The following is a 25,724-nucleotide window of genomic DNA, read 5'->3' as shown; positions in this document are numbered from 1 at the left end:
GACTGAGATGAGGAGAAATGTCTTCACCCAGAGTGGTGAGCCTGTGGCATTCTTTCCCAGAGAAAGCAATTGAGCCCAAAACATTGCATTATTTCAAGAAGGAGTTGCATATGGCATTTGGGGCCAAATGGATCAATGGATTTTGGGAAAAGGAGGGCCAACTAGTGAGGTTGCATGGTCAGGCACAATCCTAATGAATGGCAGGGCAGCCTGTGAGGGTGGAATGCTCTTCCTGCTTATATTTTCTGTGTTTTTATGTATGTAGGATGTTTAGAGAGGAGCAGATAATTTTGGACCTGTTTCCCAAAGTTCTCCAACATTTCTATTTTTCTCTCCAGTTAAATCAGTCTTTCATGGGGTGTGGGCATCACTGGCAAGACCATTTGTTGCCCATCCTCAGTGCCCAGTTTGCCAGTCCACTGCAGAGGGCTGTTACAAGTCAACCACATTGTAGTGGATCTGGAATCATATGTAAAAACAGCTTCCCTAAACAACAGCAAAGTACCAGATGGGCTTGTACAACAATTGAAGGCAGCCCCAAGGTCACCATTACTGATTTCACACATTCCAGATTGAATTGGTGGAATTTAAATTCCATCAGCTGTCATGAGATTCGAACTGGTCTTCCAAGGGCATTTGCCAAAGCACCTGGATTATTTTGTCATGAATGGCATGAGGCCATCACTGGCTGGGAAAGCATTTACTGTTCATCTCTAGTTGCCCATGAACTGAGGGGTTTGCTTGGGCAAATTCAGAAGTTAGTTAAGAGTAAACCAAACCAAAGCCAAAATATTGTTAGAAGGGATAAGTTTGGAGAAGGTATTTAGTGGGGAGTGGGGAAGATTGGAGCTTGAGCTGGTGTTGTTAAGTATACAGGATGAGGTCACTATGGTAGAGAACAGAAAAATGATGGGGATACTTGCCAAACCTTGTATTGGCAGTTACTGATAATGCCGTTACCATGCAGACAATAAATAATTGTGTCTGCTGATTATTTAATGTGTAACATCATGAGCTTTAACACTAGACATGAAACGTGGACATATTCTGCTAAATTAGCCTAGTGGGGGAGCAAATCAGGCAATAATAACTCCAAATTAGAACTGAAAGTAAAATTGCTTCAAAAAGCTTTTAGTTCAAAGAAGTTCACAAACTCAAAAATGATTATGTGCGTAACTGAAGACAGCAATCCAGTAATCAAGATTCATGAGGGTTATTGTACACACGTTAGAATATTGTACCTTCTTGCAGGAGTCACTGGATGGTGTTTAGGAGGACCAGATACAATGAGGATTTGTTCTCGTTGACTCAGTGGGACGTAACACTAAACTTTCTACTTCAAAACAGCTACACGCACAGATAAATGACGTGGCTTTTCAAAGCACTTTAGTTTCAGGATGAGCCAAAGCACTTCCCAACCAATGAAAGTAAAAAAAAAATTGTGTTCACATCACATTTTTCACAACAACTGAATATGTCAAAGGGATTTATGGCCAATTGGAAGTATTCACTACTGCAATGCCAGAGGGTGTTGCTCAGCTCAGTTGATTGTATGGGCCAGTTTGTAATTTAGAGTGACACTAACAGCAGTGGGTCTATTCCCACACCAGCAAAGGTTACCATGAGGTGACCCTCAGGTTAAACCACCACCAGTTTGTGTCTCTCTAATGAAAGAACAGCCTCATCGTCTAATGAGACTGTGGCGCCTTAAATTCTTTAAAAACTCATGAACCTCTGTGGGAAAACATTTCTCCTCTTCATAAATGGGTGACCTGTTTGTTTTAAACTGTGACCCCATAACTCTAGATGTTCTCACAAGAGGAAACATCCTCTCCACATCTATCCCTCAGGATCCTTTACATTTCAATGAAGCCAATCTTCTAAATTCTAATGGATTCAAGTCTAGACTGTCCGGTTTTTCCTCATGAGATAACCAGCACATTCCACATATAAATCTGGTAAACCTCTGTACTGCTTCCAATGCATTTACATCCTTCCTTTCAATAGGGGAACGTTTACTGTACCTGTTTTTGTGTTTCCACCTTTGTACTGGATGAGTTGAAGAGCAGCAAGGACCATTCCCTTATCTCTGTAAGTGTCCAATTTAAATTCAGCTTTTGCATCATCACTGAACTGAACCAGAGAAACCTGAACAAACAAAGAAAGCAAAGTTTGATTGGATTTATTTATTAGCACAGGTATCTTGTTACAAAATAGAGTGGAAAGTGTTGTGTAGTGTTGCCACTCTCTGGCCCCAACTTAAAACACAGAAAAATAAACCAAAACATAGAATGCAAAGGGAGAAAAAGGAAGGAAGGAAGGAAGAAGATTTGAATGTCAGGAATGTGGTGAAGAACTTGTACCTGAAAGCAATACTTTTACACATTTCTGATTATATCCCAGAGCTTTCTACATACAAAGGGTTGTAATGTAATGCAGTGACTGCTAAGGCAAGATTATTTGTGATGTACATTTAGCCCATACAGACTTGTATTTATATAGGTAGGACACCCGATGGGACCAGAAAGGGCTATGTTTGCAGAAGTGATGGACAGCTTGATAAGGAAGGAAGGTTTAAGGAGGCAATTCTTGGGAGCAGAGTGGCTGAAGATGCTATCATCACTGATGCAATGAAGAGATGTGGAGGTTGGGGATTTATGCCAGTGGCCAGAGTGAAAGAAATTGTTTCTCTGCCTTTCGCTACACTGAAACAATGTGTAAATATAGATTGGTGTGTAGTGGCTTTTAGACAGACAGACAGAAATCTTTAGTTTAATATGTCAGCAATTCCAAAAGGTGCACCACTTCCCCAGTACTGATCATGTCATGCACTGGAGGCTTGTGCCCACAGTCGTATATCTCCAAGTTGATGCTGGAGCCAACCGTGCCAAATTAAAGAGGTTAAAAAAAAGCTGAACCACTTTTACATGTTGAGGATAGCATGAAACACCATACCCACCTGCATTCCCTGTGGGCTGATGTTATCAAGAGCTCCGATAGTGTCGAAACAGAACTGCAATATTTTGTGGAAGTTTTCATCACCAATACTCCAAGAACCATCAATCAGGAACACCAGGTCGGCCTTTGCACCCAGGCACACTGGCCGTGGAAAGGAAAGGATAAAGATCGTCACAAGGTTTTGTTTTCCTTCACATTACGTGTTGATTTCACAAACTGAAAGATTTCTCTTCAAACGTTGAAAAGATGTACAACAAGTTAAGTGCAATAACAATAGAAATGTAATCCTTCGGTCAATGAACAGTTGAACGAAAGACAAATAACAGGTCAATGTTTTATCTGGGGCCAAGACACATTGAACAGTGAAGATGTGACAAATAATGGAGATGAGGGAAACAAGACCATGAGGGAGAAAGAAGGGTACATTGATAGAGTTAGATAAAGACATTTAGATGGAGGGTCTTGGAATGAACCAGTTTGGCAAAATGGTCTATTTCCATCTGTCAATGCTAAAACATTCCCAGTGATTTCAATTATCAGCCTTCCTTTAGTTCTCCCTAATTGTGACCAGTTGTGGTAAAGTGGTAGCCCAGGAGTCCTGGATACAAGACCCATCTGCTGCAGAGGTATGCAATGATGTCCCTGAACAAGTTGACTAGAAAATATCTACAATGGCACAATTCTTGGTGAGTTTGTGCAGAATAGGATGAGAATGGATTTCAGTCATTCAGGGAATGGTGTGAATCACAGGAAACATTGATGGACCTCTTGTGGTGCAGTGGTAGTGAGGTTTGGTTTCACGTACCAGCTCTTCCAGGGGTATACGTTACCACAGTTGAAAAGTTTGATTCAAAATATTTAATCCTGCCTAGTTTTACAGGTTTCTTTGATTCCAGTGACCTCATTCCTCCCTTGCTGAGGATGGCTTGTTTCCTCAGACGTTCACCAGTGTCCCCATGATGATGGACAGGGAGATGGGAAGGCTGGCAAAATGAGGTGTTAAAGTACTGGGGGAGGAGTGGCCATGCTCCATCACTTCCTGCCAATGGCTGGAGAGCTGGCAGTCTTATCACCTACCTGAAGCCAAATCAAGCCATTTAAGTAACTGATTAACATCTCTTCCAGCCACTGTAGGCAGTGGGAGGGACCACTCACCACACGGGAGATTGTATATGAAAGACCCATCAGTCTCCCAGTGGGTTCCACTAGGGTTAGGTTTTGGGGGGCTGCAGGACTGCTTCATGATCCATAGAGGGCATTCCTGATGCCACAGCTGATTCCCATGACAAAGTGACCCCTGCCCTTGGCATGTGGTCATCTTCTCTCTGGGTGCCTGGCCCCATTGTCCCTAGACACTACATGCCTGTCTTTGGGGCATGCATCCATCAATGCTCACCCCTCCTTTTGGTGCTGAGCCAGCAATGGCTACCCTCTGAGTGTATCAGCGACTCTTGGAAGATGGACATAGGCCATTGCAATCAACAGGGATTGCAGGGCCATCAATTGCCACCAGGGGAATGTGCTTCCCCAGATCTCATCTCCAGCTAAAGTGGAGCAAAACCCCATTCTTTAGCCCAGGAGGGGACTTTGCCTCTAACGCAAAGTTCATTCTTGTTGTGTAATGGGTGACATCTCCTAAGTTTCTTCTAATTGCAAACAGTCAATTCCACCAGATATCCACCAGGTATAGAATAAATGCAACTTTTTTAACCACAGATGGAATCAATTGCCACAATAACCCACCCCACCCCAACACTATCGCCTCTAATCTAGCATTTCATTGTGCCTCGGCACACATGATAATAAATTCAATTCAATTCAATTCAATCTACATGTAGGAAAATTGAAGTGCAAAGTGTAATAACTAGGAATACACTGACAGGTCCATTTCATTACAGGGACAAAGGGGATTATAGCATTCTGGTGCTGTGTCACTGAAAGGTGACTGGCCAAAGAATTATAAGCCCTTCAGGACTGTGTTGGATTCTCTGGAATTTAAAGGTTTTTCCTCAGAGCATTCCTACAAGCCAGAACAAAAACCAGAGGACATTTTAAAAACCATTCACTTTTCTTCTGCTTTCTTGTTCGTTACAAAAATGTTCATGCAAAATATTTGATTAATTGATGCGGCAGCTGATGCAAGAGGTTCTGTCATGATTTAATATCCAGATCATTGATGTGACATAAATATAAAATCTAGAAATACATCGAATCAGAGCAGTAATCCTACAGGCCCCTGAAAAATCTCCCTCAGGCGCAGTCAGACGTGTTGCATAATTCCAAAGCTCTCTGCTTTTTGTGCAGAATTCCAGGTTTCATTCTGACTGAAATCCAAAACCTAAAAGTTTCCAGAGAGGCTTCCAAATTTTGGACCATTTCCTTTCATCGCAATGCTCCAAGTAAGATCATCAGAAATGGCAACACAGTTAAGGTAAAGAGCTCACCTTCCCGGGCTGGAGGGATGGTCGGTGGAGGAGGAGGAGATGGGGGTTCTGTTGGAACCTCTGTCGGGCGAAGCACTGCAAAGGAAATTAAGCATGCAGTTCAGATCTCAATGAAATATTTCTTCAATGATCACAAAATCAAAAACCCCAGTTCCTGAAAAAAGGCATTCACTTTTTGACCATCGTATTGTAGATCAGGTTCAGCAATTCAGTTTGTGAGCTTAATAGCAATGCTCAAATTCAAACTCAAAACCGTAGCCCTTTGGCAACATTCTCACCCACTTCCCCGCTCTCCTCACCCTCCGCCATTCCCTCTTCCCCTGCCCAGGCGAGAATGGCTTGAACTGGAGTACATGACCACAGTCAAAGGCAATGAAGGGTCCATTTTATTCTCTGAGAGATTGGAAACTGAGTCTTGCGTAAATGATCAAATGGGCGGTCACAGGATAACTATGTACTCCTCCAGTATACATTCACATGTGTTTTCAGTGGGGATTAAACAGTAGCCAGGCTCTATCCCACCCACTCCCATTGGAGTCCATTTCTTTTCATTCATTCACAGGACGGGTCAATACTTACTATCCATCCCTAATTATCAGTTGGACAGTTAAGTTTCAACCACTTTGCTGTGAGTCTGGAGTCAGACCCAGATTAGGTATGGACACAGCTTTCCTTTCCCATTAGGCATTAGGTCAGTTTTTAAGGCAAACAGCAGTTATGTAGTTGGCATGAGGTGTGCTGTTTTTTTAACTCCAGATTCAACGTTCACCATATGACATGATGGGGGGATTTGAACTTACATCTCCAGAACATTAACTAGAATCCTGGACTACTAGCCCTGCGGCATTTCCACTACACTATCTTTACTCTAATACAGAAGCATGTTCCATCATTCAGTTGGATCATGGCTGGTCTGTATAAAAACTCCATCTACTCCTGATGAAGAGCTTATGCCCAAAACATTGATTCTCCTGCTCCTTGGATGCTCCCTGACCTGCTGTGCTTGTCCAACACCACACTCTCAACCCTTAATACCCGTGCCCATCAAACATCTTGCTTTGCCATGTTGAATTGATTCCCAACTCTACAGCATTTTCGGAAAGATCGTTCTGGATTTCCACCTCCCTTTCCATGAGGAAGATCTTCCTAATCTCACCCTGACTCTTATTTTAATGTCATGTCCTCTAAAAGAGGTGGTATCTCTCATTTCTGGGGGGCCCTTCTTACCCTGTACAGTTCAGTATAACAAACTGTTGCAATCACCAATTAAACCTGGAGACAGGATGAGCTCGAGGTGAGTTAAAGAACACAGATTGGCTCTCAAGTGCCATGAAAGCATTGTCTATTTACCTAACAATTTCTCATGCAAGGTGCATTTGAATGTTCCACCTATGTCCCTACGATTGTGGATCCAGCTCCCTCACACTGTCACGTAATAACACCTCTCCCCACCCAGCACCCTGCATAATTGACTGTATCTCTACTGATGTGGATCCATCTCCCTCACACTGTCACTCAGTAACCCCTCTCCCTTCAGTGCCCTGCGTTACTGACTGTTTTTCCACTGATGAGGATCCAGCTCCCTCACACTCTCACTCAGTAACCCCTCTCCCCCAGCGTCTGGTGTTACTGACTGTATCACTGTTGAAGTTAATCCAGCTAAATTGTACAGTCACTCAGTGACCCCTCTCCCCCCAAGACCCTGTATTACTGACCCTATCACTATTAAAGTTAATTCAGTTAAATTGCACAGTCACTCAGTAACCCCTCTCCCCCCAGCACTATGTTACTGACTGTATCTCTATTGATGTTAATCCAGCTAAATTGCAGTCACTCAGTAACCGTTCTCCCCCCAGCACCGTGTTACTGACTGTATCTCTATTGATGTTAATCCAGCTAAATTGCAGTCACTCAGTAACCATTCTCCCCCCAGCACCATGTTACTGATTGTATCATTATTGATGTTAATCCAGCTAAATTGCACAGTCACTCAGTAACCCTTTCCCCCCAGTGCCTGGGGTTACTGACTGTATTTCTCTACTGATACAGTTATAGCTCTCTCTCTCGCACTTTACCCTCTGTGATGGCTCCCCAAGTACCTTGTGTTACTGATTGTATCAATAGAGATAGTGTCCCAACTCTCACTTGCAAGTTGAAAGTTTATTGTTCCTCCCTTGCCCTCTTGTCAATGATAGTTTGCACCTCAATACTTACAGGTCCTCTCCTGCACGTGGACTCCAGGTCCCTCGAGGTTTGGCAGCTGAGTGTAAATGACGGCCTCATAAAGGGAATCTGGAGAAAGCCCAGTGAAACAATGGCTGGTTTCAGCACCACTGATGGTTACCTCTTGATGACCACCGGCATAAGCTTCAAAACAAAGAGAGGCATGAATGAGTGTCCATTGAAAATGAAATACAATGGATACTGTCAACGTTTCAATGAGTCCAGTATGACTCAAACTGTTCTGAAAAACAGTCACATTGGACTCAAAACATACATTCTGTTCCTCACTCCACAGATGTTGCCAGACCTGCTGAGTTTCTCCAACATTCTCTGCGTTTGTTTTATGAATGAGTATTCAGTGTGAGCAGGCTAACATAATTCCTGCAGCGCATTTTGTATGAATTCTAAATCACAATAACTTATGCTGGAGACATAAAATACAACGTGAGCATCTAGAGTTTAAACTTAATGATAATCTTTATAAAGACATAGCTGTTACTTGTTTTTGATATTGTAGTATTTTGGTCATTAATATTCATGTAACAAATGTGAACTTTTCAAATTGGTCCACTGCGCAGCATCCTGTGTGGGAATCTATGCTGAGTTGTTTGTTGACCTATCCTTAGACGCTGCCAGTCAATTATTTGATATTGTCTTTCAACTGTTCACTTCCTTGGATTGAAATGTCCAGGAGTATCTGTGAAGCAGGAATATTTATTTCATTTCCCTTTGGATATCATCATTCATTTAAGAAGGCCCTCGACTGACATATCAGTTTTCAAAGAGAGCTCTATGTAATGTAATACCAATGTTAGGGACCCTAAAATGCTGGAGGAAATTCTCCGGCAATCTTTTGGAATCACCAACACAAGGCTTATTCATGCAAATACAATATAAGGTGAATGCTCAGCATTAAAGTGAATGGGGATAGAGCAAGTAAGTATGATTAAAACCAGAGAGCTGTGGTGGGGGAGTTTGCTCTTGAGCGAGCCTCATGATTTAACGACTATGGAACTTAACAATAATTAGACTGGGGTGTGTAGGATGCAGACTTTCTGAATGTACCATGTAAGATAAACCAAAATAAAACCGCAGATGCCAGGAAATCTGAATAAAGAGATCATGGATACATTATGAAGATAAGCCAGTGTCTGTGCAGAGAATGGAGTAGGTGGCATTTTGTGCATAAGTCTTGACAGACAATCCACATTTAAAGCAGTTGTCTGTCCTCTTGGCCATCCTGCCTGATATTTTAAGACAGAAAGTCCTTTCAACATGAGCAAGTTTTGACAGACCTGGCTTAGCAGTGAGGTGGGTTGCAGATGGTGATGGCAGGGTTGGATAAGATCACATTATTCCTGGGGAATCTGAAGGAACCCACAAAATAATCTCAAACCCCTCCACGATTGTGCTGTCAGACTTTAATTCAGAAATTGGGAAGAAGTTTGCTGGAGGCAAGTAATCAGGATGAGGCTTGTTGAGTTTTCAGCCTTTTCTTTGCTTCCTAAAATTTCCAAAGTACTGGAATGGTATTCCATTGGTGTTACCATTCATCAGCTCCATTCAGCTCTCCATTCACTCCTGTGAGTTTATAACAGGGCTAGAAGCAGAATCTGTAAAAACCTTTCCAACTATGCACAGCAGCAACTCAGAATCCCTCCCTATTTTCAACCTGACGACATGTCAAAAAACCAAGTAAGACTTTTTTTTTAGCTGACAGGCATTTCTGCTTTCCATTGATCTCCAAATCATGTGGCAGAATGGCAGTACAATGAAAACAGGAAATGCTGTTCAGCTCACAGATACATTTAGCTCTCTGACGGGGGCAGGTATATTTCCCTTGGATATTGTTTAAAATCTGTTTGTATAAAGAAGCATGTTTGTGCGTGTGCGTGAATGCGTGTAGATGTACTGTGTGTATTTGTGTGTAGTGGTTGTCTTAGAATCAGGTAATCCCCACAGTGCAGAAAGAGGCCATTCAGCCCATCGGATCAACACCGACCTTCCGAAAAGCATCCCACCCAGAACCAGACCCCACTTTATCTCTGTTATCCCACATTTCCCATGGCTAACCCACCTAGCCTCCACATCCCTGGACCCAATGGACAATTTTACCAAGGCCAATCCACCAAACTTGCATATCTTTTTTATGAAGAAAGGTTGGAAAGTCTAGGTTTCTATCCACTGGAGTTTAGAAAATTAAGAGGTGACTCAACTGAATCGCATAGGACCTCGATCAAGCTTTGCCTGAGTGGACATGGAAAGGATATTTCCACTTGTGGAAGAATATACAACTCAGAGGTCAGTGATTAAAAACAAGAGAATGTCCAGTTAAGACAGAGTTGGGCAGAAATGTTTCTCATTCTGGGTCCTGAGCCTTTGGAAGGCTCTTCCTAAATTGGTGGTGGACACAGAGTCCTTGAATATTTTTAAGGTGGAGATGGATAGACTTTTGCTAAGCAAGGGGGTGAAAAGTTATCGGGAATGTGGAATTCATCAACCAGATCGGGCCCACGACCTTACTAAACAGTGGAGCAATGTCAAACTCCTACTCCTGCAACTAACTCATATATCTGCAAGCATGTATGTTTGCACTTGCATTTTTCTTGCTTTTTATTCATTCACAGGATAACGGCATCTCGAGCGAGACCAGTATTTATTGCCCTCCCTAATTGCCCACAAGGCAGTTAAGAGTCAGCCCCATGGCTGTGGATCTGGAGTCACATGTAGGCCAGACCAGGGAAGGATAGCTGTTACCTTCCCTACAAGACATGAGTGACCATATGGGTTTTTCCTGACAATCAACAATAGATTCATGGTCAGCATTAGACTCATAACTCCAGAGTTTTTTTCAACTGAATTTAAATTCCACTATCTGCCATAGCAGGATTAGATCCCAGTCCCCAGAACATCATCTGGATCTCTAGATTAACAGACCAGTGATAATACTGTGAGGCCATCGCCTCCCATCTGCATCATTGCGTGTGTGTACACATGTTGGAGTTTATATGCATATGTGGATTCAACTCAATTGGGCTTCAGGATCCCTTTCTGATACTATTAAACGTCTTTTGTTTCATATTTGTTCGAGAATTAGTTGGCAAACCTTCAAAGGCTATGCTAATGGAGGCTAATGAATTGTAGTCTCCAGTGCACACTTCGGTTTCCTGTTTTTTAACATCTTACAGGCTTTGTTGTGAACTGAATCCATATGGAAACAAGGTGTAGCTGAAAACATTCCAAAATCACTTCAGCATAATAAAAATTTGCAGGTTTATGTATGAGTTGTCCTTTACTACAACTTGTTTCTGGAGAGTTCTAAAACATGATGGGAACAATTTCATCAATATGGCCTCTTATCGTATCAACAAATTATCTCAGTGTTTATCAGCTAATGATGTAGGCGCAATCACTATGTTTGTGGAGGATGCTGAACTGTGTTTGTTTACAGAAAACATATAACCATCTGTTACTGATGGTGTTGCTTCAGCCAGGAATATTGGTGTGGATATCAGCACATACTACCTCCCCTGATCTTCTCCAGAATTGTGCAAATTTCTAAGGTTCATCAGAACAGTCATGGAGCGTGGAAAGATGATGCTCAACAGCGCACCATTCAGTGAGTGCCACACTGGAGTGTCAGTCGAGATTGGGAGATTATGTGGGGCTCCACAACATGACCATCCAATTCAGAGTACCAGGTGAAGGCATGTCTGCAGACAGTATTCCAAGGGTCAGACACTCCTCCTCATTTCCTGGCTGCCCCAACTTCAGCGAGGAACTTCAGGTGTGGAACTTGCTTTATTATTGGTCAGGAAGACCCTTTTCTTCATTCATTCATGGGATGAGGGTATCTCTGGCTAGGGCAGCATTTATTGCCCATCCCTAATTACCCAGAGGGCAGTTAAGAGTCAACCACATTGTTGTGGGTCTGGAGTCACACGTAGGCCAGATCAGTTAAGGATGGCAGTTTCCTTCCCTAAACCAGGTGAGTTTTTCCCAACAATTGGAATTGTGGTCATCATTCTTAATTCCAGATTTTTTAAAAAATTAAACTTAACCATCTGCTTTGGCAGGATTTGAAACCAACTCCCCAGAATACTGCCTGGATCTCTGAATTAACAGTCTCATGATAAAGACACTAGGCATCCCCTATTGGTTAAACTGTGCATCTACACTCAGGCACATACACTCCCCTGAGCAGTACTAATGGAGTGCCGCACAATTGAAGATGCTATCATTCAGATGAAATGTCAAGCCTCATCTGCTCCCTGAATTAGACACAAAAGATCCCTTGAGGCTATTCAAGAAGAGCAGGGGAGATTTTCCCAGTGTTCAGGCTAATATTGACCAGTTACCAAACAGCTAAAGCAGAAGGACTTATCATTTTCTATTAATGGGAGCTTGCTGTGCAGAAATTGAGTGATGGACTGCACTGCCCAGTACTTGAGTGGCTGAGCTCAGGATATACTGAGCTCATGGATGTCACTGAATATGTGCAAGTTCACTATTAAACACATCACTTTGAGATGCATTGTAAAAACTCCCGTTACACTGTCCTAACAACATGGTTCAGCTCGAAAATATGAAAGGCTTTCCATTTCACACCAGTGCCATCCTGCCTTCAAGTAGCATTGCTAACTCAATCTTAATTCAGGCCAGATTTATGCTGACAAAATCGACGCCCCTATTCTGGTTTTCAAACCAGATGCAACAGTTGACTGGATAACGGAGACTTAATCTGGAGTGAATTCAAACCACAGCTGCTGAAAATTAAATGCCAGTGTCACCACCTAACCCACTGCACCATCCAATTTCCTATCCTTTTATCCATGTCTTGGAATTCTTTTGCTAGTCCTCTCCAGTCACAACACTGAGTCACTCCCAGAGCATATCAGTCTACTGGGTGACTGACAGCATTGAGATGGAAGTTTATTGAGTGATGGATTGTGGGTGAAAGGACGTGTGAGAATAGACCAATCAAGAACACTGAGAACTTGAAAGGATTTAGGATCTGGCTAAGACAGCATTGTGGGTCAACCCACAGCAAGTGGACTGCAGCGATTCAAGAAGGCAGCTCACCACCACCTTCTCAAGGGCAAATTGGGATGGGCTATCAATGCTGGCCCAGCCAGCGACACTCAAGTCCCACAAATTAATTAAAGGAAACGGGAGAGGACACAGAGGTATTTGAAAACAAGGTCAAGAATCTTAAATTCCAAAGATACTGGATCAACAACCAATAGAGGTCACAAGCACAGGGAAGCTGAGTAAGTGGAACTTGGTAGGATATAGGCTGCTGTACATTGGATAAATATCAAAATGATAGAATCATACAGACCTACAGCTCAGAAAATGATCCTTGGGCCCATCACGTCTGTGCCAGTCAAAAACACCCACCTAACTAGTCTAATCTAAGATGTAAAAACAAGCAGGTTGTTAACAACAAAAATCCTTCTAGAATTTCTGATTACCATTCACTGGTTGTAGTTTTATTCTGTAGGAGGTTGCTGCCCTATGAGAATTCCACTGCATGCAGAAGGTATCCCAGCCAATGTTGTACGTGTTTATTCCCGTCACATTCAGGTACACTAGGAGAGAAAAAGAAAAACCAAAGAACATTATATCCAGTCTCATGAGCAACATGAGTAATCACCGCGCACATCACTGCTCAGCTGATATCTTGTGTCACAGGTCGCTGGATATTGGAAGCCGAGGGATTGCAGAATGCAACAAGTCCCCCAGGTCCATCTGCTTCTTTTTCACCAATACCCGTGATAACGGAGTTGCCACACAGATTACAAAACTTAAAATTTATCAATTAATCTGTATGAGATCCAAACATGAGGGGAGGAAACCACCACCTCTCTTCCCCTTCTCCACTCCACCCTACCTCCTCACACCCAGCCATGGAGAAGCAGAAAGTGCCAGAGAAATGGTGGGGAACAAGCAAGGTGGGTAACAATGACACATGCTACACTACGACCCTGGTGGACATGGCAGAGATAGTATTTAAATCGACAGCGTAACAGATAAGGATTCATTCAGGAGGAAGGGGTTATCAGCCCTCAGCTGAGAGGTGGTAAGGGCTTTGTTCACAAGACTTTCTGTTGGGAAATGTGGCTAGAATTCTTTGGGTCAACATGGCAAGTGATGAGTTGGATGTGAAGTTGATTGGAAATGGAGAAGATTGGAAGGATTATCCTCTCCCCCCCCCCCCCCCCCAACAAGATGGCTCATTCAGTAAGACCATAAGAACATATGATATAGGACCAGAATTAGGCCATTCTGCCCATTGATTCTGCTTTATTATTCAATCATGATATGTTTCTCAACCCCATTCTCCTGCCTTCTTCCTGCAACCCTTGATCTCTTTAAAAATCAAGACCCCCATCTATCTTTGTCTTAAATACACTCAATCACTTTGTCTCTACAGCAATAGAGTCACCACCTTCTGGCTGAAGAAATTCTTCCTCATCTCAGTTTTAAAGAGGTGTACCTTCACTCTGAGGCTGTGCCCTCAGGTCCTAGTCTCTCCTGTTTGTGGAAACATTTTCTCCACATCCACCCTATCCAGGCTTCTCAGTATTCTGTCAGTTTCAATCAGATCTTCCCCACTCCTTCTAAACCCCATCGAGTACAGATCCAGAGTCCTCAGCCACTTCTCATTTGACACACCCTTCATCACCGGGATCATTCTTGTAAATCTCCTCTGGACCCCTCCAGCAGATCCATCCTTAGATATGAGGCCTAAAACTGCTCATTATGAGAGAGGAGAATGGGGCGGTTAGGGCTTGTGGGTCATAAGCAATGAGTTCCTCAATGGTCCCTATGGAGCCCACTCCGAGATGCAGAGGGAAGCTACAGACTATCTAAGAGAGATTCAAGCTGAAAAATATGGAAGGACAGTAGGGACTGTTAAAAGTGTGGTTCTGGAAAAGCACAGCAGGTCAGGCAGCATCCAAGGAGCAGGAAAATCAACGTTTCAAGCAAAAGTCCTTCATCAGGAATGGGGCTGGGAGCCTCGGGTATGGAGAGATAAATGGGAGGGGAGTGGGACTGGGATGAAGGTAGCTGAGAGCGCAATAGGTGGATGGAGGTGGGGGCAAAGGTGATAGGTTGGAGGGGAGTGTGGAGCGGATTGTATCCGTTGCTCCCAATGCGGTCTCCTCTACATTGGGGAGAGATAAGGTCCGAGGGAGTGATGCTGAACAAAGAGACCTTGGAGAGCAGGTTCATAGCTCCTCGAAAGTGGAGTCACAGGTAGATAGGATAGTGAAGAAGGCATTTGGTATGTTTTCCTTTATTGGTCAGAGTATTGAATACAGGGGTCGGGAGGTCATGTTGCATCTGTACAGGACATTGGTTAGGCCACTGTTGGAATATTGTGTGCAATTCTGGTCTCCTTCTTATCGGAAAGATGTTGTGAAACAAAAAAGGGTTCAGAAAAGATTTACAAGGATGTTGCCAGGGTTGGAGGATTTGAGCGATAGGGAGAGCCTGAACAGGCTGGGGCTGTTTTCCCTGGAGCACCGGAGGCTAAGGGATGACCTTATAGAGGTTTACAAAATTATGAGGGGCATGGATAGGGTAAATAGGAAAAGTCTTTTCCCAGGGGCCGGGGAGTACAGAACGAGAGGACATAGGTTTAGGATGAGAGGGGAAAGATATAAAAGAGACCTAAGGGGCAACGTTTTCACGCAGAGGGTGGTACATGTAGGGAATGAGCTGCCAGAGGAAGTGGTGGAGGCTGGTACAATTGCAACATTTAAGAGGCATTTGGATGGGTATATGAATAGGAAGGGTTTGGAGGGATATGGGCTGGGTGCTGGCAGGTGGGACTAGATTGGGTTGGGATATCTGGTTGGCATGGACGGGTTAGACTGAAGGGTCTGTTTCCATGCTGTACCTCTTATGAGTCTATGACTCTATGACAGGACACCTACTCGCAAAGCGCTTCAGATACCCGCACTAATCAACCCTTCTGCCCCGTGGCCGACCACTTTAACTCCCCCTCCCACTCTGCCGAGGACATGCAGTTCCTGGGCCTCCTCTATCGCCACTCCCTCACCACCCGTGGCCTGGAGGAAGAACGCCTCATTTTCCACCTCGGGATCCTCTAACCCCATGGCAACAATGTGGATTTCTTCATTTCCCGTTCCCCCACCTTACCCCAGTTCCAACCTGCCAGCTCAGCACCATCCTTATGACCCATCCCACCTGTCAATCTTCCTTCCCACCTATCCACTCCACCCTCCCCTCTGACGTATCACCTTTACCTCCACCTCCATTCACCTATTCCACTCCCAGCTACAATCACCCCAGCCCCCCTTCCCCCATCTCCCCACCCCCCCAATTTATCTCTCCACCCCCAAGGTTCCCAGCCTCATTCCTGATGAAGGGCTTTTGCCTGGAACGTCGATTCTCTTGCTCCTCTGGTGCTGCCTGACCTGCTGTGCTTTTCCAGCACCACACTCTCGACTCTAATCTCCAGCATCTGCGGTACTCACTTTCGCCTAGTAGGGATTGTTAAGACTAAGGTTGGGGGAGGGAATTTGGATTGGAAGAATATCCAATACGGGAGATATTAAAGAAGCAAGGAAACTGGGAAAGAGGGGTAAAATTTTTTTTAAATGGATAGATAAAAAGGGGACATCTGACGGATGTCAATAAAGTGTCTGACCTTCATACAGCAGGTTAGGCTCAATGATGATGCTTTAATCTCTTCACCTACATTCTGAAATAAACTTTTCACCACACAACCTCCAAGTTGGCTTGAACTCTGAAAGTGTGAAGTCTGTGTTGGCTGGAACAAAGGGTTGACAGGAATATCCTGCAACTTTTCTGTGGGGAGTGAAAACTGAGCGCGTGCAGGGGCTGGTAATTTAACACTGGCCAGTGCTTACAGTGAACCTGGCAGCCCGTCAGTATAATCCCAGAGGAAATCAGCATTCAGCAAAAAAAAACAAATTCATCCTGCAAAGGCAATGTGTGATATGTCTGGGGAGCGAAGGGAGGCCACAAGCAGATTGGTGCAAAGTAAAATCAGCGCCTCTGTACTCCCCTTACAGATAAGAAATAGAGAAGCTGAGAGAAAGATATTAGGGTAATGTTACAGGGGTAAAAAAAAACTACCATCTTGTTAAGAAAATAAACACCCTCCTTGCCAGTGAAGACATGCCCTGAGAATAGATATTTCAAAATATTTTTTCTTTCTCGATCTCTCAAATTAATCTTCAAACCATTAGCACCTTGCTCCCCTTGCAAACTCTATGTGAAAGTTGGATATTACAGCCAAACCCCTCTGTGTGAGCAAGTGATTTTTTTTCTCCCCTGCATTCATTCTCAGGATCAAGTAGAGCATCACAATGTGTTTGAACCTGAGAATGACCATTCGGTCCATCCAGAGCCACCTGAGCATCGCTGCACAGAACAGTCCACTGTAGGATTTCAGACTTGTCACCTGCGTCACTTGGAAAGTGAAGATGGAAATGAGGAAACATTCTTTTATCTCTCAGAGGGTTGAGAATCTTCAGAATTCCCTTCCTTAAAATGCATTGGATGCAGAATTTTTCAATTTTTTTAAGGCTGAGGTAGATAAATTATTGATTACCAAGGAGATGAAAGATTATCAGAGAGTAAGGAGTATAGCATTGTGGTTAAAATTCGAACTTCTATAATTTTATTGAATGGCAGAGCAGGCTTGAAGGGCCAATTGGTCTACTCTTGTACCTTGTTCATGTGTTCAGAATCTCGTCCTGCCTTACTCCCCAGACACTGCCCATTAAATAGTGTCTCACTGGATTGTGAATCAGTGCTGGTATTCCCAGCAACACCAATGGCCTGTGAGTGAATGGAAACTGGGAGCAAGATCACAGGGCATTGCTCCCAAGGTATGCTGAGAGGCAAGGTCCGAGCCCCTGCCCTGTCCAACACTGAGATGTGCTGCACTCACAGTCCGTGTGGCTCAGCTTAGGCACTGATTGAAACTCAGTGAATCCTCAGGGAAGCTCATTAAGACTTAACCCCAACTCAGCATTCAGGCTGAAAACTTTGGCTGTTTTCCTCACCCTCTTTATGTGTGAATCGAAACAGTTTATTGGACAGAGCACTGAGTATAGGCATTGGGAGGTCATGTTGTGGCTGTACGGGACATTGGTTTGGCCACTTTTGGAATACAGCATGCAATTTTGATCTCCGTGCTATCGGAAGGATGTTGTGAAGCTTGAAAGGGTTCAGAAATGATTTACGGGATGTTGCCAGAGTTGGAGGGTTTGAGCAACAGGGAGAGGCTGAATAGGCTGGGGCTGCTTTCCCTGGACTGCCAGAGGCTGAGGGGTCACCTTAGAGAGGTTTACAAATTCATGAGGGGCATTGATAGGCTAAATAGACAAGGTCTTTTCCCTGGGGTGGGGGAGTCCAGAACTAGAGGGCATAGGTTTAGGGTGAGAGGGGAAAGATATAAAAGAGACCTAAGGGGCAACTTTTTCACATAGAAGGTGGTATGTGTATGGAATGAGCTGCCAGAGGAAGTGATGGAGGCTGGTGGATATACAACATTTAAAAGGAATGGGTACACGAACAGGAAGGGTTTAGAGGGATATGGGCCAAGTGCTGGCAAATGGGACTAAATTAATTTAAGATATCTTGTCTGCATGGATAAGTTGGACTGAAGGGTCTGTTTCCGTGCTGTACATCTCTGTGACTCTATGAGCCTACGAGACACACAGAGGTATTTTTAAAGGTAGTGTCTGCATGGTCACTTGCTGTTGCATAGCTGGTGCGATGGCATTGCAAATTTGTCCTTTCGCAACAAAAGAGGCATTACCGAATCTATGTGTGTAAGAGAAACACCAATCCCTTTGTCCTGAATCACGTCCTTCTCGTCCATGCAAGTGGCCCACTCACGAATGAAGCCATGTAGGTTGGCATTGTCAGCATGGCACCTTCACTCTGCCAGGGAGTTATACCAAGGAGCTGTGACCTTCAATCCATCAATGGCAGCGTGTTGTGCAAGACTAGGGGCGAGCTCTTGATTAAGGCCCAGCGGATAAAGCTGGTGGTGAACTTTGAAGAACGGTTGAGAAAAGGAACCAAAAGCAGCACCACTTTGCCACAATATAAATTCGGCCTCATTAACTTACGGGTAGTGCCTTGGCCTGCCAATGGCCCACTGCTCCCCGAATCGTAGATGGCGTAGACGTTGACATCATACGGTGTCCCAGGTTTCAGATTCTGCGGTGTGTAAGATGTCACATCCCCCACGAACAACTCCATTTTCTCATCACTGCCTGGAACAACCAATGCATTCAATTTTAGATTTGACCTTCTCTCACGATTTACTTTTCCTTTACGAGTCTGGCTTCCATGTCAATGAGAAGGGAGGGGGCAGTACAAACACTGAATAATAAATGTACCTGTTGTGTTGAACTTCAGCTCTGTATAATTGCAATCTGACAATTGAATGTGAACATAGATTCATACACATCTTCAACATGGTGCAACAACTCAACTGAGATTCAGGCTTTGTGCCCAAAGTTGGGCTCAAGGTCACAGACTGGGCCTCACACCCCCAAATCAGCAACAAACATTAAGACTGGTGCCTGATTTTCTAGGGCAGCTTATTGAACCAGGTGCATCTTGCTTGGTAGCTCAGCCATTTCAAAATTAGGGAAACATTCACGTTTCATGGAATATCAGCCAGGGACCAGGTGGGGGTGGAGGTGGGAGGTGATATTGCTGGAAAGGTAGAGCCACTGTTCCCAAATGTATTTCCTGCAATTTTATCTTGAAAGCAGTTATTGTTTTGAAGGTTGAAGAATCCTGGTCAGTGCAGGCCTGAATCTCAATCCAAGCACTTTCAGAGAGGGGCTTAAAACAGATGTTAGGCCTCACTCTATACTTGTGAAGAGATGAAGCTTATTCAGAAGCCATGCACAGGCCAATCTTTTGTGTCAGACTTCGGTCAGGTAGCTATGAAACAATGGAGGTGTTGGTCTTTGAATTTGGCACACAGTGCCTGATTCCGCTTGTGGGTGAACTGTATAATTCTGGGTGAGATTGCAACCGAAATCTACCCTCAGCTAACTTCCTTGAACCAGAAACCCTTGACTGATCTCCTAATCCTCCCTAAATCAGCAAGCACTGGCTAAGATGCACAAAGTTGAGAGGCAGAATATTAGGTCTGGAAGGCCAGGTGAGTCCATGTTTTAATTCAGTCATTTGATTACGAGCAATTTTTGTTATTCTTTTGTTATTCCAAATACCAGATGAATAAAATCCAGGGGAGGCAGATCGTAAACTCTTGGACTGCAGCATATTTAAGCTGGAAGGAGCTCAGAAATGATGGAAATGGAAAATTGAAGGCAATGCATTATTACCTGCAGTGAAACCACAGGAGGGGAAATAAAGCTATGTAAAAGAGCAGGCGAATGGGACATATGCAGCACAGATGTGGTGTTTACCTACCTGCGGGCTGGTAAGCAAGCTTATATCCCAGGACTGGAGATGGTGCAGGATCCCAGGTCACACGGAATCGAGTATACCACTCATCAGACACCCTCAGATTGCGTGGCTCCAGCAATCCCACTGAAGGGGGTAAAGGAGAAGAGTTACAGAATGAACACAAAAAAAAACCTTGAATTCATTCACAGTGAAAGCAAAAAAATATGTCTGAGATTTGTCTCCTGCTCTGAGCTTTGATGCTGATTGCTGGTATCTAAACAGGTCTGCTGGCAAAGATTCATAAACAATAAAGAGGAAGACACCTCATTATAGAGACTGCTGACATTCAGGAAATAACATAGAAGATGTAGGGGCGAATCTTCTGAGGCTAGAGTCACAACAGAAACAATCATAGAAGGAGACATTGGAGGTTGGAATGAGGGCTCATGTGGATCTCATTGACTATGAGATCCCTGTGTGGGGCTGTTAATCTGGGTCAATCAGGGAGCTCTGGCTGACAGATATGAACAGGAAATTCAGAAAGAACTGAATAATTACTTCATGTCAGTCTTCATGGTGGAAGACGTGAGTAATATCCCAAAAATTCAAGAGAGTGAGGAGAACAGCTGAATATGGTGGTCATCTCCAAGGAGAAGGTGCTAGAAAAACTGAATGGCCTGAAGGTGGATATATCACCTGGACCAGATGGACTACACCCCAGAGTTCTAAGACAGATAGCTGAAGAGGTAGTGAAGGTGTTAGTGGTGATCTTTCAGGAATCACTAGAATCAGAGAGGGTTCCAGAGGACTGGGAAATGACTAAAGTGACACCCCTGATTAAAATGGGAATAAGGCAAAAGATGGAAAAGTACAGACTTATTAGCCTAACCTCAGTCGTGGGTAGAAATCCATTGTGCAGGACAAGATTTCTGAATACTTGGAAGTGTATGATAAAATAGGGGGAAACTCAGCATGGTTTCATCAGGGGGAGGTCATGCCTGACAAACCTGCTAGAATGATTTGCGGAAGTAATGAACAGGTTAGACCTAGGAGAGCCAATGGATATTATCTACCTGGACTTCAAAAAGGCCTTTGACAAGGTACCGCACAGGAGGCTGCTGAGTAAGATAAGGGCCTTGGTGTTAGAGGCAAGGTGCTGGCATGGATAGAAGCTTCTGGCAGAAAGCAGAGAGTGGGGATAAAAGGGTCCTTCCCAGACTGGCAGCCAGTGACAAGTGGTGTTCCTCAAGGCTCAGTGTTGGGACCACAATTTTTCACTATCTACATTAATGATCTAGACGAAGGAACTAAATCTGCAGATGATACAAAGATAGGTAGAGGGGCAGGTAGTATTGAGGAGGTGGGGTGGCTGCATAAGGATTTGGACAGGTTAGGAGAGTGGACAAAGAAGTGGCAGATGGAGTACAATATGGGAAGGATGAGCTCATGCACTTTGGTAGGAAGGATAGAGGCATAGACTATTTTCTAAATGGGGAGAAAATTCAGAAGTCTGAAGTGCAAAGAGACATGGGATTTCTCATTCAGGATTCTCTCCAAGTAAACTTGCAGGTTGAGTCAGTAGTCAGGAAGGCAAATGCAATAATGGCATTTATTTTGAGAGGATTTGAATATAAAAGCAGAGATGTAATTCTGAGGCTCTATCAGGCTCTGGTCAGACCACATTTGGAATATTGTATGCTGTTGTGGGCCCCATATCTCAGGAAGGATGTACTGGCACTGGAGCTTGTTCAGAGAAGGTTCACGAGACTGGTCCCAGGAATGAAAAGCTTAACATATGAGGAACAGTTGAGGACTCTGGGTTTATACTTGATGGAGCTCAGAAGAATGAGGAGGGGAATCTAATTGAAACATAGAGAATATTGAATGGCCTGGACAGCGTGGTTATTGTGATGATGTTTCTATTGGTAGGAGAGACTAGGACTGGAGGGCACAGCCTTAAAGTAAAGAGAAGACCTTTTAGAATAGAGATAAGGAGACACTTTTTCAGCCAAAGCGTGGTGAATCTGTGGAATTCTTTGCTACAGAAGGCTGTGGAGACCAGGTCATTAAGTATATTTAAGAATGACATAGATAGGTTCTTTATTATCAAGGTGAGCAAGGGTAACGGGGAGAAAACGAGAGAATGGGGTTGAGAAACTTATCAGCCATGATTGAATGGTGGAGCAGACTCGATGGGCTGAATGGCATAATTTCTGCTCCTATGTCTGATGATCTTATGGTCTTAAGGTCTACTCAATCTAGGGACTGGTTTTGAGCAGGCTGGTCAGACCCAATGTATTGTGCAAGAAAAAAAGTCAGGAAACCTGGAGAGTCACATAGTCTCCTCATTCGAGGGACTGGCTCTGAGCTGGGTGGTCACAGCCTATGTACTGTGCACACGTAAATAAAGGGTGACTTCATAACAGGATACCAGCCTCTGTGCAGTTATTTCAGAGACAAATCAGCACATTGTTTGTGAGCTTTTGCAAGAATTGATCCAATCCGCCTCACTGACTCGGCGCTTTCTGCAAGGGCTAGGTCATTTCTCCTTCACAATTATTTATGCAATTCATTTTGAAAGTTAACTATTGAATTGGATTCCCCTCCCATTTCAGATAGAACATTCCACATGACAATAACTATCTGAAAGTTTTCTCTTCATTACCCCATTGCTTCTATGCCAATTACCTCAAATCTCCATCTTCTGCTCAGAAAGTCAAATAAATGAAAAGGTAAATGTACCCCCACACACACATAATGAGGAATAAATCAATGTTTTATGATGGTGTAGAACAGCTGATCCTAAATTAAGCAAACATTAAACTCCACATCTTATATTATTGTGCACATATTCCACATTGTATAATGTTGTTTTCAAATTTAATGTGGTATTTAATGGTATTATGATGACGACTTCCCAGTGGATATTTTATTATGATGATATTTATTTATCTTATCTCTTTACAAAAAACTAGATCTAAAATAGCTTCATACCTAATTGGTTCCATAACATCTTGCTCCAGAAATCTATCACAAAAACATTTGATAAACTGAACTTCCAGATATTTTTGCCAATTTGATATATTCCCATCAGTATTACAATTAACATTGCCCACAACTATTTAATTGCATTTTAAAAAGCTCCAACCATTTATTTTTAAATGCTCTTTCCATCAATATAATTACTGTTAGAGTCATAGAGTCATAGAGATGTATAGCATGGAAACAGACCCTTCGGTCCAACTCATCCATGCTGATCAGATATCCCAACCCAATCTAGTCCCACCTGCCAGCACCCAGCCCATATTCCTCCAAATCCTTCCTAGTCATAAACCCATCCAGATGCCTTTTCAATGTTGCAGTTGTAATTGCTTCATAAATGACTAATCCTCCATCACGAAGTCACAAGTGAGGGTATTTGCCAATGGTTAGAAATGTTCAACACCAATCGTGATTACTCAGATATTAAAAATATGCAGGCATGTGCTTAGAAGTGACAAGTAACGTTTGCATTATCCACAAACCAAGGGGCCTTTTAAACTCTTATGTTCTGATCCTTGATATTAACAATCCTTAACCATATTGTTTCAACTTCCTGATTTTTTTTTGTGCTCAGTTACTTTCTCCCAAATATCCGAATGCCATGTTTTGTTTTCAGAGTTACTGCTCTCACTTTCCATTTTGTTTGTTTTATTTTAAAATGTTTTCCTAGGAATGTTTATTTTCCAAACTTGGTCACCCTCTAACAATCTCTTAGTAATGGCCAATCAGACCTATGTAATTTCCTTCTACTTGCGCTACTTGTTCATATATCTCAGTGCAGATGTTCTGCACGGCCAAAAGGATTTCCCTGCACAGACTTACTCTTTGATGCACTCTTATCATTAAACTTCCCCGTCCCTTCCTGTTCAACTTCCCTTTTCTTTACCCACAATAATATGCTTCTCTAATTCCTCACCTTTTACCATGAGATTTCTAACCTTCTTTCACCTGAATCCTTCTCCCCAAATTGAAATTTTACCACATGACAGACAAAAGATTCAAATCCCAATCCACAGATTATGAGCCTAGTTATGTGACCACCAGGCCTTTATCGTCACAAAATTAGATTATTATCTTTGTGCCAAAAAACAGAAGTTTCTGGAAAGCTCAGCAGATCTGGCAGCATCTGTGAAGAGAAGTCAGAGTTAATGTTTCGGGTCCAGCTCTGAGGAAGTATCACCGGACCCAAAGTGTTAACTTTGATTTCTCTTCACAGTTACTGCCTGGCCAGCTGAGCTTTTCCCGCAACTTCTGTCTTTGTTTCTGATTTACAGCATTCACAGTCCTTTCAGTTTTTACTGTCTTTGTGGTTCTGCTTTCCAATTTAGTGCTAGTTCCTCATTATTCCCAAATACAACTTCTTTCTGTGGCCTACCTATATTATTGGGACCCACATGGAAAACTGCGAACAGATCCTCCGTCCGTCCATTTCATTCCAGTCGTGAGGAGATGCCCTTCACCCTAACATAGAGCAAGTAAAGAAGTCTGCAAGCTACAAGACTATTTGTTGGAGATTCCTCCACTGCTGCCTTACTGTTACTCATACCCTCTTGCCCTTGACTATGGATCTCATCAGACATTTCTATCCTAAGAGCTAATACCACCTCCAGAAACAAAGGGTCCAGGTAATGTTCCCCTTTCCTAATACATCGCTGTGTCTGCAACTCAAACACCAACTCAGCTTTCGATCACACAGGCATTCACCATCTCCAAAATGCTACAGCTGCAACACATATCTTAACCTGACACTTTTATTGTCCTTTATTTAACTAATTAAGTTTCAAACTTAAAAATATCTCTCAACTGTTATCCATAGTTACATTAACTAGTCTTTGTTTTTTTTTCGCTCATGGGATGTGGCCATCACTGGTTCAACCAGTATTTATTGCCCATCCCTAGTTGCCCTTGAGAAGGTGGGGTGAGCTGCGTTCCTGAAACGTTGCAGTCCATTTGCTGTAGGTAGACCCACAATGCTGTTAGGGAAGGAGCTTAAAAAGTTTGACCCCTGGAACACTAATAGTACGGTGATATATTTCCAAGTCAGGATAGTTGATTGGCTTGCAGGGGAGCTTGAAGGTGATGGTGTCTCTATGTATCTGCTGCCCTTGTCCTTCTAGATAGAAGTGGTCACAGGTTTGGAAGACGCTGTCTCAGGATCATTGGTAAAGAGCTAAGCTATAAATTTAATGCAAGAACCACCAGGTGTTGGAAGCTGAGAAAAGGCATCAAAAAAGCATTTCCTGTCCCACTTAAACTGAATTCCCACTTCCACCAAATTCCCTAGTTAGCTCTTGTTCCTTATCCAGCCTCACCACCTCCACATTTTGCACTCACTAACACTGAAGTACACTGAAAATAGGTCTAAAACTTGATGGAAACCCCCTTTCCTTTGCAGAATTCCCTCAGCTTTTGTTTAATTATCAGGATTGAGAGTCAATGAAGGCCTACAGCACAGAAACAATATCTTTGGCACACTGACCCTGTGCCAGCCACAAACAACCACCTAACTCTTCTAATCTTGTCTTCCAGCATTTGGCCCATTACCCTGGCATCGCAAGTGGACATGAAATACAGGTACTTCTTGAATGTTATGAGGGTTTCTGTCAATACCAG

At 43.3% G+C, this 25,724-nt stretch overlaps 1 protein-coding gene across 1 annotated transcript in view; it reads right to left on the bottom strand.

The window, feature by feature from the left end:
• The window catches only part of LOC122552587 (collagen alpha-1(XII) chain-like), a 275,375-nt gene that overhangs the window by 105,847 nt on the left and 143,804 nt on the right, over positions 1-25,724 (bottom strand). Inside the window, exons 38-44 of the mRNA XM_087991107.1 lie at positions 20,094-20,213; positions 18,770-18,916; positions 13,100-13,216; positions 7,617-7,769; positions 5,403-5,477; positions 2,960-3,099; positions 2,025-2,148 (exon numbers count right to left, since the gene is read on the bottom strand). Coding sequence (XP_087847233.1) covers positions 2,025-2,148; positions 2,960-3,099; positions 5,403-5,477; positions 7,617-7,769; positions 13,100-13,216; positions 18,770-18,916; positions 20,094-20,213 — 876 coding nt within the window. The remainder of the gene's footprint in view (positions 1-2,024; positions 2,149-2,959; positions 3,100-5,402; positions 5,478-7,616; positions 7,770-13,099; positions 13,217-18,769; positions 18,917-20,093; positions 20,214-25,724) is intronic.

The sequence above is a fragment of the Chiloscyllium plagiosum genome, unplaced genomic scaffold (assembly GCF_037043375.1).
Source record: "Chiloscyllium plagiosum isolate Xiang-an unplaced genomic scaffold, Cpla_swu_hap1 HiC_scaffold_10, whole genome shotgun sequence".
NCBI classification, from domain to species: domain Eukaryota; kingdom Metazoa; phylum Chordata; class Chondrichthyes; order Orectolobiformes; family Hemiscylliidae; genus Chiloscyllium; species Chiloscyllium plagiosum.
This window is presented reverse-complemented; position numbering and strand designations above follow the sequence as displayed.